Source organism: Schistosoma haematobium, chromosome 2 (assembly GCF_000699445.3).
Source record: "Schistosoma haematobium chromosome 2, whole genome shotgun sequence".
Classification (NCBI taxonomy): domain Eukaryota; kingdom Metazoa; phylum Platyhelminthes; class Trematoda; order Strigeidida; family Schistosomatidae; genus Schistosoma; species Schistosoma haematobium.
The window spans coordinates 12891297-12907466 of NC_067197.1; the positions used below are offsets into that span (position 1 = coordinate 12891297).

Consider the following 16170-nt stretch of genomic DNA (forward strand, 5'->3'; position numbering starts at 1 on the left):
TACTGCCTGTTTCTAACACTTTCAACAAATAACATGATAACAGAGGTGGTCCACGGAAAGACCTTGGGGTGTATTTGTGCCATCTGCATTACTAATTCGTCACATAGTATTTTTTCGTTTAGTATTGATAGAGAAGTAGGTGTAAAGCTGTGTTCTGTTGTCATATAAGTTATATGCTCAAGAGTTTGCTTGTCCTTATGAATGTATATAATGTTTAATAAGTCTGCCTTAGACTCAGAAATATCCAAATGAAATTGTTTGTAGAAAGCATACTGCTGACAACCAGTAAAAGAAATTGAGTGCAAAGAGTGTTAAGCATCGGCTTAAGACTAAGACACATTAATGGTTTCGTCTTAGAGGTCTTTTTTCTCCATAAAATAAGCTAAGCTGAAAATGCATACAGTGGAGAAATAAATCCATTCACGATCGATTATTCAGTGTCATAAAAGAACTACGGTTATTGTGGGAAGTTAAGTCAGCAAGTCAGAGAAACAACCAGACACTGCCACGCCTAATGTATATCTTTACGAATAAAGTATTTCTAGTCAATGAATTCTCGCCTCTGGCTTATCTGGATGAAAGCAATCGCACTACCATATTCTTCAAATTTATTTGAAAAAATCAAAGTACTGAATACAGTGTCTGAAAATTTGGACGCCTCGGCTCACTAACGTGCAATCTTGAGCTGACAGAATAGGAAATCTCCCCCCATTCAAATATGCTAGATAAGAGTTATTACTGAATATGACCTTATGTAGTACAAAGCTATGGGTTTCACCAATACTTGATAAGGCTTTCCATCAACTTAGGGTGAAATCCATTCAGACTTTCCGATCTCCGAAACCGAAGCCAATGGGTAGAATACAAGTTAACTGGGAAAGATTTGTTCCCTACGACCTAATATACTCTAAGTGTAACTAATATGCCTTTCGGCCATTCTTGGACTGGTATCATTGAACATTTGAGTTTTTTCGGTTTTATTTAAAGTTATTAAGGAACAAAAAAAGATGTTTCCTCCTCTTTGAGGAATGGATAAAAGCACCAAAGTGTATTTGAAGGTGAGCCATAAAATTAGTATATGGACTTATGTACTGGTCACACAAGGAATTCCTGAAACCACTAGATTTATACCTCCTAGAATGATGGAAGTAGAGCTAACCTAATGATAGCCTGCTAGATTATGGTCACTGGTTAAAATCCTCTGAGACACACTTAAATTAAGCCCTAACATAAAGCATATAGGATGTAATCGGAATCTTCGTCTAGTTTAGCTTATGGCACTATAGGGTTACTTTCTATTTTTAAAAACGCTTGAGTCTTATATTTGTCTACTGTCTAAATGGACAGAAATAAGTTGATAGAGTTCATTTACACTGAACTCCATGTTTTCACAAGGACTCAGAATATCATCTTAAACTATTTAACTAAAACTGCTGTTTGTTGAATACATAAATCCCTATTCGCAAGTTTCAGTAATCCTCAGACAGTAGGTACGAAAGATTGCAAATCATAGTATACCTAATTCTATCTACAACTACACGAAATTATTTAACGACTGAGTACTTTTGTTTAGTTTCTTCAATTACTTAGGTCATTTGTTTTCAAACGGTTCAATGTTTGGATGTTCGTTGGATTTTATCATTCTGATGCACTGTATGTTTTTATTTCCTGTGATGGATAATGGCTTAATGCATTTTTAACACTCGGTTTAAGTTGCCTCAGTTTATTGTCTCGTCTAATCGATGAAATTTTCTGGTGAAACTTAAACCAACTTTCACAGTTATATTTATCGCTTGGCTCCAGCGTACAGATTCCCTCCTAATGTTGATTGCCTATCGTTGTCTGGAGTGTCATAGGCGAAAACGTGGCATTTTCACCCTATATATTTCCGAAAAATATGTCTAAATTTGATCTTTTCTGGCATATTTGATTGTTTTTATATCAAGGACAAACTATCTTTGATAGATTTCAGTCACTAAAATTAATCTCATTATCCATCATCCTAATAATACCTAGTTATGTATGTCACGTAGTACTAGATTGGGAAGTTTTAATTTATTTTATTGTGGCATATTCATTGGGCAATGTACGTTGTACAGTATATTTAGTTGAAGATGAGCAATTATAGATTTAAGGTTTCCATTTGCCTAAACACTGGTGAAATCACAATCTTTAAGAGTGTTTTGGCACATTTCCTTCAGTTACTACACATTTATTTTGACCTGGTAGCGGCTTTTTTTCACTTAGTAGTTGCAAATTTTGTCATTCAGTTAACCTGCTAATGTTGGACTTGAAAACTCATACCAAAACCTTAAATTTGCAACCGGTCTTTTTCCAATTTCTGTGATGTCAGATTTTTATCGCTAGCATTCCTTTTGGTTGTCACAAGAGACCTAAGTGATCAATGCTCACAAAAGCTCACATAATATTACCCATAAATTTTTGCCATGCAATTATTTTGACCACAAAAATGTCAGCGAGTACTTTCGACGTAACCATTAGTAGAGTGATGCACGAATCGTCACATAGTCATCCGTAATATAACACCACGTTCAATAATATCTAGTTTAAAAAGCTAGTGTGTACGTTGCTATCAAATCGTCTATTAGACTCACAACCCGTGCCTCCAGTTATCAGGTATATGACCTTTACCTAGACGCTATTCCTCATGTCATCGTTAGTGTGTTTCTATTAAATTGTCATCAACACTTCTTAAGCAAAACGATTTATGTTCTTCATTGTCCCATTGGTAATATGTACTAATGTTACAGCAATACATGTAGCGTCAGTTAGCATAAACCTAACAACTTGTTTGCTTCTAAGTCAATAATTCCACTAATCCTGATTTCCAAGATAAGTGGAGGTAACGCAGTTTCTTTTCAGAAACAAACTTCACCATACCTAACGAACTAATTTTTTGATTCTCATTGTAGCAAATATATTGGTCAAACTAGTGACCACAAGTTATCACCTAAGTAAATTCCAGACCTATCTCCTCTTGAAGTTGGGTTGACTTTCAATGTTAAAGCATGTCCATACTAATGCCTATTCATGATCCTTTCGTTATAAATTTGTACTAATACTTTTAGTGAATTAGTTTTTATCAGGCAGCTCCTACGTCGCTTGTGTGCCATAAGTTTTTTGTAGCTAAGAAGATGGATTTTTAATTCCTTATTTAATGCTACCGAAGTCTACTTTTCTAGTCTTCAATCAAATGTAACCTTTCAATTCTAATTTCTAAATAAACTTTACTTGATATTTCCATACAATAGTGTAAAAATAGGCTACTATTTTCCACCTCATAACCAATTCTTTAAGTACATATTAGATGTTTCTATTTGAAAATCGGGCATAAAATTCAATCAGTATTAAATCCATTTTCGTTTGATTCGAAACATTAATTTGGTAGATGTATAGACAAATAATTCAAAAACTACATGAACCCTTGGCTCATCTCTGTTTAGTGGCCATCTTTACCAACGGTTGAATAGATATTGGTGATTATGTTAAGGGACGTCTTATATTGGTGCTTGCTATAAACAAATGCTTATCAGGACACAGATGAATTAATCTTTACTCGCTCTTTTTTCTTCAGTATCTCACAAATAGTCTTTTAGCCTCCTTTGGTTTACTTTTCACATGTTCATTTGGGAACCCCTAATTGACCTCACCACTGGTTATGAAAGTTGCAGATCAATGCTTACTGTTTACAGATCATTATCGTGCGGTAATTATTTTTATACAAACTCAATTTTTTATGTAACGTTACTGAAACCGGCCACGTTAGTATGAGTTTCTGAGGCAAAATAAGTTGAACGCGCTTAAATCACCAATGTCATGAATTCACTCATTTAACAAGTTCTCTGCGTTAAATAAATTTACGTGATTAATTGCATGTAGCTTCCACAAAATTATATCAGTTCTAAAAACGTAAACTGAATACCATTGGCTAGTTTATGTTCCATATGCACGGAGTAGAAATACTGGCTTTGAACTATTTTCTATTGTATATCTAGACTTTAATAACCCAGATTTACAGTCTAATTATTTGAGGTAGCGCAATGGTTTATACCATGGGTGTTTGTTTTCTGGTTGTTATAATTCTCACATTGTGTAACTGGTTATTTTATTTTGTTTCGCGTGTAGATAATTCGTCATATGTTCTACTGGAGTCATTCAAAATAGCCACTTTTCTATAGAATGTGCACTTTGGAGAAAAGTGATCCGTCAGCAACATCTGGGCATTCCGTTGCTATCGTAAATTCGACGATTTCTCGGGCTACATTAATGGATCGACAAAATAATTTACATTCTGTAAAGGATGATCCATCTAGTCACCACTATTTGACACACTTTAAAAACAGAAAGTCATATAAAAACAGACCTTCAAGTTCTATGTACAGATTGAAAATCCTCAAACGTTGTGGTCGGCACTTAAAACGATTAATTGGGTAAGGTTTATTATGTCTTCGTCCGCTACTAAAATTAATAATAATTAGGACAAGTACATGTTTATCAACTCAAAATCTGTGTTTATCTTATCTGTTCTTTAAGCACTAAACTGTAGTGTATTTATCGAATGAACTATCACACCTCACAAGTTAATTACACAGTTGTACAATGTACATAGTTAGTAGTCTTCCTAGTCTGTATATTATTAAAGAAGTAAAAAAATATTTAACAGATTAGTAATATATTTAACGATTTATGACGAAAATTTTGTTGATAGAGCTAGTAATATCAGTTATCTATCGAAACCAAATCAGGTTCACCTGATTTTTAACCTGTGATTTATTGATTGGAAATCGAGTTTCTAGTACTAAAATATTCGGTAAGATTTTTCTTTACCTTTTTGCTCTTGAATGATGAAATTTAAAAATGTAACGCAACACTACTTTTTTTCTTAACTTATTTCCCAAGTAATTGGGTATGAGTCACACTCCAAGTGTGGCGGATGATAATACTACCCGACTGCCTTAACTGAAGTACATGAAACGGGTCTTGAACCTGGCTAAAATTCAAACACCTTTAACCAATAATCCAACACCCAGCAATGGAACTTCAGTCACATTTCTAAATCCTTCAGTAGCCAAGAAGATCACTTCCCAAGCCCTCGATTTTGGAGTGACTGCGTTACTGTTGAACTGCGTTGTCCGGATTATTTATTGCTAGTCACCCTGTAGTATAATACGGCTGATTCAGTCAGTCAGTAACAACGTAGAACTTCATACGTACGTACATCACTTCGAGTTGCCACACCACATTAGCACAGAGATGCAGTGGTCGATTCAAATCCCGTAGCTCTAGATGTAGTAAGAGTATAAGCTGTAATCAGAAAAATTAGGGTTTGAAGATTTTATTCAAGGAGTATAATCCAGTGAAATAAATTTGGAAAGAGAAAATAAGAAAGGGACATGAAGAATTCAGAAGATTAGAATTTGGGAGAACACAAAGAGTGGATGCACCTGCGCCATTTCAAACGATTTTGAGCCATGTCATTCAGGGTCTCTAACCATCGGTTGCTATCATCTCTCGGTCCCCAATCATGTAGTCTACACCTACCAACATGACTCAGTTCACTTATCAGTGACTCATAGACTTGTGACATGTTTTGGTCTGGCCGACCCCAGCTTTCTTCCAATCTACTCCTATACCATTGAACATCGCACATCGAGGCAGTCGGTGGTTGGGCATACGTAACACGTGTCCCAGCCATCTCAACTTCATCAGTTGATTTGCCATCCTTGCCTAGTACCCGTTTCTTAACAACTGCGTTACTTACTCGACGCTCCCAGGATATACGAGCAATGCTTCAAAGACATCTACGATCGAATACTAGTAACCTAAGAATATCCTCTACTCTTACCGGCCATGTTTCATTGCCATGAAGTACGACGGAACGAACTGCTGCGCAGTAAACACGTCCTTTGGTTGATAGACGGATATCTCGCCTACGCCATAAATGACGCAAGTTGGCAAGAGCTAGTCGAGCCTTCTGTATCCGTGCTAAGATTTCGTCACACACCAGACCACAAGAGCTGATGAGACTTCCAAGATAAGTGAAGCGATCGATCCAAGTAATCAGCTAGTCCCTATATTTATCCCGCATTTCAGTTCTCACACCTTACAACTAGATTTTTGGCTGTATTATCACTACACTTGATGATGAAGTCATTGGAAAGTTCAAACCCAATAGCTAAATTACGACATAATTACAGATGGAAGAATAAAGATAATTGACATAGTACTGTAATCACACCTCTCCATGTTTTGTTCAAGTGAAAAAAAGAAAACATGTAGGATTATATGAATTTGTCATTCGTTCATGTAACTTATTTCCAAATATAAGCTAGTCCTCAGATAACACTGAAATGCTAAAAACGATTTATACTGAATCCTAACTTAATTTGAAATGTATTGATACACTCCGTCATGTATATGCAAGTTGATGTGTTTCAAACAAATGAGTAAACACTCAATCAAAATCCTGCGGAATAAATATTGAAATCTCAGTGGTGTATAATGTGATTATTTAAAATGTTTTCTTATCAGAAATAATTGTGGTTGTACAAAATAATTCACACTATGAAACTGCCAATAGGTAACGGTTTTAGTTTCCGGAAAATCATACGTAAGTATACCATTTTATGCCATTAATACATTTATCTTCATTGGTGAATTTAGTTGTACATGAAACAACACTTAGATGATTAGTTCTTGTAATGAACCAGTTCGTCTTAGATACAGTTCACCAGTTTGCTAAAATCAATGTCGTGTATAGTTTGGATTTGTTTAGTAATTTTTAGGTAATGATTAACAATGAAATCCACGATGCGCGTTTTATCCCATTCATGACTTTTTAAATACATGTATCTTCAACAGTGTCAGTATGCCATATGCGACTGAAACTCTGACCCCATTACTTAAGACACTAAAATCGGAGATCGATCTTGAATATCAGTTCCCGTAAATTCAATCTTTTTGTATTTAGTTAACGTAATGCGTGTATGTGTGTGTACCATTAGAATTTTCTTTAAAAGACCTCGCTTATCATTACCCGACTACATATCGTCGAAATAGTACGTCGGAGCTTCTTATGCGTCTTTTACTTGCTTAGATAATGATATACACACTTTGTTGAAAACAGATTGAACCATCTTAACGCTAATTCTCTTATAATTATCATGATAGAAAATCTTTCTCATACCATAGATAGAAATGAATGAGTCAGCTTCTAACATGCTCTTCATCCTATCTATCATCATTTTTTGCTTCTTTTTCTTGTTTTATTTAATGATCAGCATTGTTATTATTGAATAATCAACATTTGGATGTTTGTGGTTTTCATAGTCTAACCCCCGTCTATCTTTAAAATGATTTGCTATTTGTCAAGGTCATCTATTATATCGCTTTTCTACTTATAGATTTCCTATGAATTAATTCTTACCCACCAATCAATAATTTCTCTATCTACATAAATATATATATATATCTGTAATCGATTATAAGAGAGAGAGAGAGAAATTAATCATATATATATATATGCATAGTTTTTTGTAAGAGGTCTTTGTGTGTGTGTGCCTATTTAACAACATCGTATTGAATACTGAGCAGCGGTAGAAAATTTGATGTACAGCTTAATTATTGTTAACGTTATCTATCACATAATTTATTGAAAACATCTGTTTCTTTGTGTCAGTTCTGATTTATTGATCATGATCGATGAATATTTTTTTTCGATTGACTGACTGATTGGTCCAATTCGAATAGATATTATTATTATTATTATTATTATTATTATTATTCAGCGCAAATGCTCGTTTGTCCGTTCACTCATTCATTCACCCACACCTACCTCAGTGTTTTTTGTTGTTGTTCATTATTATTATTAACCAATAGCTAGTCTAGTTCTTTGTTGGAGGATATGATACTGTATTTTTGAATTGTCAATATGAAAAGTGTACTAGTTTTCTGTCTAATACATAAAAATGATACATTTGGACGCCAATATTTGTCATTTTTGTGCAATAATTAAAAATGTGTGTTAATTTATTGTATTTTGATACCCTAGTGTAGAGCTTGTTATATATTGAATCAAATGGAACTACTGAGTAATGATGATATTTATTAATCAGGACTTCCCACTTCCATGCACATATTATAAATTTACATAATTAGTCAGGAACTGGGACATATATGCTTTGTTCCAAGTTACTATATAACATTAATACAGCGCAATGCCCAAACCGTAGGAAGAGTAACAGTAGCAGTGGTAACGCCTAACTTTAGGCTTAAAGGACATTATTCTAGAGAATATAAATTCTTAAAATAAAAAGTATAAAGTAATTTTAAGACTGAAGACCTAAAAATAAAATAGTAGATGATAGCTGGTTGAAATTGACCGATAGGAAACCCTGAACTTAGGTTTCGTGTTATTTAGCATTCGTCAGTATGGTGTACCGGTAATCCTACTGGAGCTGGTGGTCCTTGGTCAATTTAATCCCTTGTCACTCAGTTTCGCAGTTTGAAGACGTAACTACTGGGCTGAAACTGACATCTAGAACCGAGATATTTATAATTAATCTTGTTTTAGATGTATAATCGAACGATAAAACTGGTTGTTACTTTGTAAAAATATGATATTTCTGGTAGCAGTCTTACTTGTTTACGCTTGTTACCCGTCGTGGAGAAAAAAACCCACCGATCAGGAATCTCCAACCTACACTTTTATAGGCTGTCCTTTCCAATTTTTGCTAAGTGCTGTTCATTCTTTTGGTATCTGTCTCCAGTCAAGTTGAAGATTGTTGCTCTTGGATCTTCACAAAAAGTTCAAAACATGGAAAAATCAAAAAGCTAATTGCAAAATGCATAAAACATATTCTTTTCGCTCAATACTCCTTGCATCTGGATTGGTCGAGAATCTGCTTTACTTTCTCAAAGTCATTTTACTGGTCGCTGGAAAGGTTGTCAGTAAAGTATACTTTCACTGTCAACACTTCATTTGTTTATTGTTGGCGATGAACTTTCTTGTTATTTCTTTGACTATTGGTGATTATTTTACTATGTTGATGACCTCTTCTTTGTCGTGACTTTTTTCCCTGTACACATTTAATTGTTCAATTGATTGTTTTTTTTTTGTTAGACATAAAATTGATGTTGACGAAACTGTTTTTGAGAATGACGATGATAATTGTTCGGTTTCAACAAATTCTTGTCCAACTATCACCAGACTAAATAATTCCTCTTCAACATGCTGTCATCAATGTAGAGAAAACTGTATTCGTATGAAAATTTTAAAAGATGTACGAAATCAGGTAATATACATTGATGCATATTTACTTTTTATATTTAACAATTTAATGTACTGACGATTCATCTCTTATTCATGTACATAACGAGTTTAACAAAAACATAAATTGTTACAGTCTTATAGAATTCATTATTGATTTAGTCATTTTCCCAATTAATATATTCATATTTCGCTTTACAGCTTTGTTTCATACAAAACTAAGTAATCCAGCTATTTTCTGTAGTTATTTCTATCGTAGATAGGTTCATACACTATTTGTCCCCTCATGATCCTAGAGCGCATGTGCACCATCGGTCTGAAATCAAGGTTACCCTACTTCCCTAAGTAAATTCTCGGTACCCATCAACCTGGTTTAAACGTCGGGCATCTGCTTTCCGTAAACAACACAGTCGATGCGAGAAGGTAGTAAATAGGACTTCCCTGGCGGTGGCTATCTATGTGAGGCCATATAAGAGCATTTCTTTCCCCACCACTGGCCGTATCTGGATATTTGGGGGATATAATATGAATGTGTAACTGGTGCATTTAGAGTCGTTGGTTTGAAGGTTTTTTCAGTGAATATTTATTTTCCAAGTAAAGTTACTTTAATTCCAGATTTTCGGTACCAAATAACGATTTTGTAGAGATTGCTTAATATTTTGTTTATTTCATTCTGAGTTATTAAGTCAGTTTGAAATTATATTTCGCTGCGTTCCGCTTACTTTATTTGGCTGAACCAATTTGTACATATTTCTTTAAGTGTAAGCACCACTCAAAGACATCGATATTCGTAATTATTCACCATTTAACTTTTATCATTCCCAGCAAAATAAATTATCTCAAGAAGTCAGTCAATTAAAACAACAATTTTTAGAAATTCAAACTGTTTTAGTATCTATCCAAAATATTCTAATTAATCGAATTCATCTTCAGTCTTCATGTACAACAACAACGTCTTCTGCGTACTCACATCCTTTAAATTCATCCATTTATCTGTGTAATAATAAAAATAATACGCCTATATTTTCACCAATTAATCCAATGATAAATACGGAGTTGTCTACCATTGACATTTGTTCAGCTAGTTTTCCATTGAACAATGTACATAATACTAAAATTACTCATAATCAATTACCTACATCAGACAATCTTAATTATGTGACTAACATCAGTTCACCATCATACTGTACATCAACAGCGGCGACAACACTTCCATCAAGTGTAATCTACAATCCTTCCACTCTGTCTACATCTTTTATGCCTTTAAAAATTTTAACAAACCCATCATCATCAGAAAACTTACCGATTTCACCTTCAAGTATTTCATCTTCACCGTCAGTTTTATCTGTACTTCATGGTTCAGTTCCTTCATGTATTCCGTTGTGTGTGAATTCAAAGATTCCATTGGGTATGTTATTTTAATATATTTTCTTCTGATGTATGATTGAATTTGCGTTTTAGGGTTTATATCATGTGTTTGTTTTTCATTAAAACCATGAACTGATCTAAGTTAGACCACCATTGAAAACATTATAGTACTGGAAGGTCGTCGCAAATATCCTATTTTTAGACTTTTCTTTGTCGGTGGTGGTGTGGACTATCAATTTTTCCGATCATTAATATTTTATTTAACTCAATTTCAGTAGTAAAATTCACTCAATGCACGCATCCCTATGATTTTTCCATGGATCTATTTCTTCAACCTATGATTAACTTCATTCCATGTTACTGGACTAATCGTAGTCTCTAAAGACTGGCAATAATATCTGTTCTGTAATGGTATTTATACTTGTTTATTCTTTCTAAGCTGACCTGTTGCATCTTAATGAAAAAAACGATTATATCTACTGGGGTCTCCGGTCGACTTACGATATATTTGCGAATGATCGAACGATTAAGCTGGTCTAGTGCGAACGATAACACCAGTTTAGATACAACACTTTAACAATTGGCTGTTAACACAAAAAACGATGAGCTGTTGGAAAAAATTGATATTCAAGCAGATTAACCTCAAATAGTAAAAGCCACTATATATAGTAACGAATGCATGAACTTCAAGTACACAAAGAACTAGCGAACTAAAAGTAGTGACAACCAATCAGTAAAGGGCAAAGATCGTGCAAAACATTAAATTAAAGAAAAGTAGTAGTGGTTATTGTTGCTAGTAAGAATAAGATTATTACGAAAAATTGAGCGATCTCATGATTACCCCAACATTACTCGACCATATTTATTGATAATTATCTCACTTGAATGGTATGTTACAATAAATAGTTTCATAGTTTATGAGTTTGAGCCTTTATAATGTCTCGGATAAACTCAGCTATGGTTATCTGACTTTGTTTGTATGTTGAAATCAATGATAATATCGTGCAATATTAAATGGTCCTCATATATTATTTATCTAAGCAATCCAATGACTCGTTTGGTTGGTGTATTATGATACCGGTGGTCGCATTTAATTTTGTAGTTTGTACACACTAGTCTTGTCTTCCATTGACCTCCTGGTCTTTAGACTCGTACACTATTTCAAAGCCAATTGGGTGCAACATTCTATCGAAGATTTTAAATACACCGATAAATTATAATGTAAAATTTATCTGTGGGTTAAAATAGTTATTTTGTTATTCCACTCAATTGGTAAGCCATTTCCAGTAAAATTAATTGAACAATTCTCTAATTTAAACACTAAAATTACGTTTCCTATGTTTAGCAGTTGTCGAGCTTTACTAAACATTTATCCGACTACAAGTTTAACATGTTCTTTTGAGTAACTTGACTGTTACTATTGTAGTTCAAGCTTTCATGTATAAATAGATTTACTTTGTCAATCAATACATTTTTGACAATAGTTTCATCGTTGTTATTTTTTCTAATATCTCATAGACTGAAAACGATGTCTTTCTAACTATACTACTTGTTAGAAATCACTAAACTAGTATCTATCACATAATAATTCCAAAGTTCACGTTTAATTATCGGAATTACACCTGACTACAATTCTTTTTGATTGACTGACATGAGCTTGTAAGCAATTTGTTAAGCATAATGGTATGATCTCTATTAGACTGAATTTAATAGTTATTATATACTTTCACCATGTGTTTACTTCTTACTGAATGTAGAAAGAAATATTCATAGTTAATATCATGAACTGATCTCAGTTAGACTACAAACTAACATCAGGACCCACTGGAGATCTTTTTTTCAAGTATATGGGACTCCTCAGTTCAACCCAGGCCCAGTAGTCAAGAGGCTAAGCACTTGCGCACGTGGGGCCTAAGGTCTTGGGTCTGGCTTTCCTCGAGGTCGTAAATGTGCACGTGTGAGGATTTCTGTAGCAAGATGAGACAGTTGTACAGTGCTTCTTGGTTTTCTATGGTGACTTAAATGAGATCAGTCCTTTCTCCAAACTATGAAAATTCACCATTCTCCACAAAACCTCTATACTAATAATAGTAATATTCAATGTTTTTTGTAATTAAATTGAGATCAGTTATCGTGAGAATTTTAATTACATTGAGTGGTGTAATTGTTTATTTTGGAATGTTTTTTATTCTCCTCTCTTCTTGAGCAGAACCTGATACATCCATATATATCAATAAAGAGAGAGAGAGAACTATAAACTCAGACTATTGATGTTAATGGTCGTCTAGCGTAAAAAAGTAGAGAATATAGCTCAAAATGAATCAGTAATGTCAAGATAAATTATTTTTGGGCTATTATCAGGAATTTTAATCATATACTACTTTGACCATAAAGGTGACACCTCATAATACAGCCATATCTTGTTCTGGTCCCTCCTAGTCTATTAGTATGCGAAACACATGTCTCAACTACTGGCCGTCGATGAATTTTCATAACCTTATACCACGATATACCATCTCTGTCTGACACTTTACAGCTAGATGTTATGCCTTATTGCGTAATTTCAGCAATAATTTAAAGTAACGCTCCACGGGCACCTATTTTATTTGTAATATACACAGTTTTACTGACATTTTTTCAACTACAACCAACAGCTTGTTTAACATAGAATTGAGTTTCTGAAATTAACAGATGGGAATAATAATAATAATTTGTATTTTTTGTTTACATTGAACGAACCCGAAAGAACTCCAGTTTTGATAGGAATATTTTAGTTGCTTTATTACCTATTCCATAAATTAGAAGGAATCAATTCATTTCCTGTCCATTATTTCTTTATAAAGTCATCCTAGCATCGTCAATGATAATCTCCAAAAACCAATGAATAACAACTACTCAGAAGAAAAAAAATAACTACCACTAATTTTCTTATTTTCTAGAAAAAATGTCAGTTATTGATGGTTTATAAATTAATTAGTTGATTAATTTGTACATAGCTACACGCACACATATACATGAATACTAAACGAGAGAGAGAGAGAAAATAATACTGTTCTTAAGATCAATATTTTTCCGATTTCGTACAGTATTCTATTCCATTTTTATTGTATCCATGTATGTGTGCGTGTATGTATGTTGTTTATCATTATTGATTTTCATCTCAGATAATATGATGATATTAATAATGATAAAGGTAATGCACATCAATTATAGATTTTATTATTGAAATAGAAACGTACATTATTGAAATGCTTCTTCTCTTCACGTATATCTAAGTGTATTCATGCACGATTATGATTGCCGTTGTAATATATCAATGAATTGGCACCTACCTACCTATACTTGGAATTGTATTCATGTCCGATTCATATTGATTAATCGACTATTTTAATTAATAGGTAATTAGGTAAAATGGTGATATTTCATTAAATTAGTTGCTTTTTGTAATTCTAAGTGTGTTTTATCGGAAAAAAGAAAACAAACTAAAGATAGAATAGAGGATGTACATAAGGAGATTGATTCAGTTCACATAGTTATTAATTTAAATATAAAAATAATAAGGTGGTAGGTGATCACTAATTAACACCACATATTTGTAAACGCTTGTTTTTAAATAGAAAAAACCTTAACTTACATTATATTGTTCTTGTTGTTGTACAAAATATACTATTGTATCGGCTTAATTGACCTGATCAAAAAATTACTGATTATGACTGAGATGTTAGATGAATGATAATATCTCCTTGAGACTGATCTCCCAAAATCCTGATTGTGAATGGTTTTCAAAAGACAGAACCACTATTCAATTGATCACGTCTGTAAATTATATAATATTAGAAACTAAACATAATATTTCCGTTTTGGTTGAAGGAGACTCAGTTTAATGCATAGGTTGTACTGGTCTCAGTTGAGATACCATTTTGATAATGATAACTCCATATAAGTAGGATTAGGGAAGGCTGGACTTTATAGGGGAAAAGTTCTCCGCATGACCTTGAAAAGAAATTAATAGGAATTGGTCAACTGAATTTGGTGTTGTATGATTGTTGTTACAATTTCCGTAGCTCATGGTCGCAATGTTTTAAAATAATGATAAGTTTGCTTTTGAAATAACCTCCTGTATTATTTTTATTTTATTTAAAAGTTCCCAAGTTAATCAATTAAATACCGTCCTTAGTTTGGTTTAGCCCAAGAAAGAAGAGAATGATTTATCGAATACATTTTTTATTTGAAATCTAATTAATGAACTAATCTTTATAATTGCTTCTTCAGAACTCATATCTCTCACTATATAGAGAATGTTTAATTCATGTGTTTCTTGTTAAAATTTTACCTTGATTTGCTCTGTCGTTCAACAAAAAAATTGATCATAACTATTTCTCACTTTATAATTCCAAGTAGAAAATACTATCAATTCAATCGTAAGTCGTCCACAAACCAATCGAACTTTGACTGATTCAATGTCAATAAGTCAAATGCATTATATCCCTTTAAATGAACAAATTAATTTACTAACAACTTTTACTGCTACTACTACTACTACCATTGCAACACAAACTGGCGCGACTGAATCTTATCCTCCTATTTTATTGGTAAACTCACTGGGTCCTGGATATCCGCAAACCACAACATGTCTATCAACAACTTTGACCAATACTACCTCAACAGATCCACCTATATCCTCAACCTCTACTGTTATATTGTCCCATAATGATGAGTGCATTTCACTGAGTCATTCAGGAGCAGTTGTCAACTGTATAGATGAGAACATCGATCCATTAGACAGTCCTACATCTATTGATTCGTCACAACAGTTTACGAAAGATCAAATTGAACCATTGAACACTTTTGAAATAGCTGCTACAGTTAGAGATCTTCTTACAAAGCATAATATTTCACAACGCCAATTCTCTAGGCATATACTTAAATTAAGTCAAGGTACAATGAGTGAATTATTGTCTAAACCGAGACCATGGTACAGATTAACTGCACGTGGTCGAGATTCTTATAGACGATTGCAAGCATGGATATCGGATCCAAATAATGTGAATAGTTTAAAAAATACTCAACGTAGACGAACCGGTAGGTGTATTATTACATTTGTGTCTAGTTAATATATTTATCTACAAAACCTAGGATTCAATTAAGTGTATCTGAATCCATGAATAACATATATTGTATTTATTGTTCACTTTCAAAACAGCTGTAGTTTTATTACTCATATGAAAGTATGACAGTTTATATTCCATTATGAACCGATAGTTTGTTGGTTAAACCGCTTAAATTTCAGCTAATACGTTCCAAGTCCGAACCCTGTTCCGTCTCTTTCAGTTTGGACCGGTCGAGTACACCAGCTTATACTTGAGGATGAGTTGTTGCATTGATGGGTTGGTGTCTGACGAAATCTCAGCACGGATTCGGAAAGCTCGTTTGGCTTTTGTCAACTTACGTCACCTATGACGAAGGCGAGATATCCGTCTATCAATAAAAGGACGAGTATACTGCGCGGCAGT

The 16170-nt window shown here is 33.5% G+C and overlaps 1 protein-coding gene across 2 annotated transcripts in view; it reads left to right on the forward strand.

The window, feature by feature from the left end:
• The first annotated feature begins 1608 nt into the window (after positions 1 to 1608).
• The window catches only part of MS3_00000244 (uncharacterized protein), a 42711-nt gene continuing 28149 nt past the window's right edge, over positions 1609 to 16170 (forward strand). Inside the window, exons 1-5 of one of the 2 annotated variants that reach the window (XM_051208086.1) lie at positions 1609 to 1653; positions 4147 to 4451; positions 9143 to 9314; positions 10115 to 10697; positions 15059 to 15739. In XM_051208086.1, the coding sequence (XP_051067513.1) occupies positions 4201 to 4451; positions 9143 to 9314; positions 10115 to 10697; positions 15059 to 15739 (1687 nt within the window). In that variant the 5' untranslated portion in view covers positions 1609 to 1653; positions 4147 to 4200. Of the gene's footprint in view, positions 1654 to 1752; positions 4452 to 9142; positions 9315 to 10114; positions 10698 to 15058; positions 15740 to 16170 lie in introns of those variants that run through there. The other variant, XM_051208087.1, reaches the window with a different exon arrangement.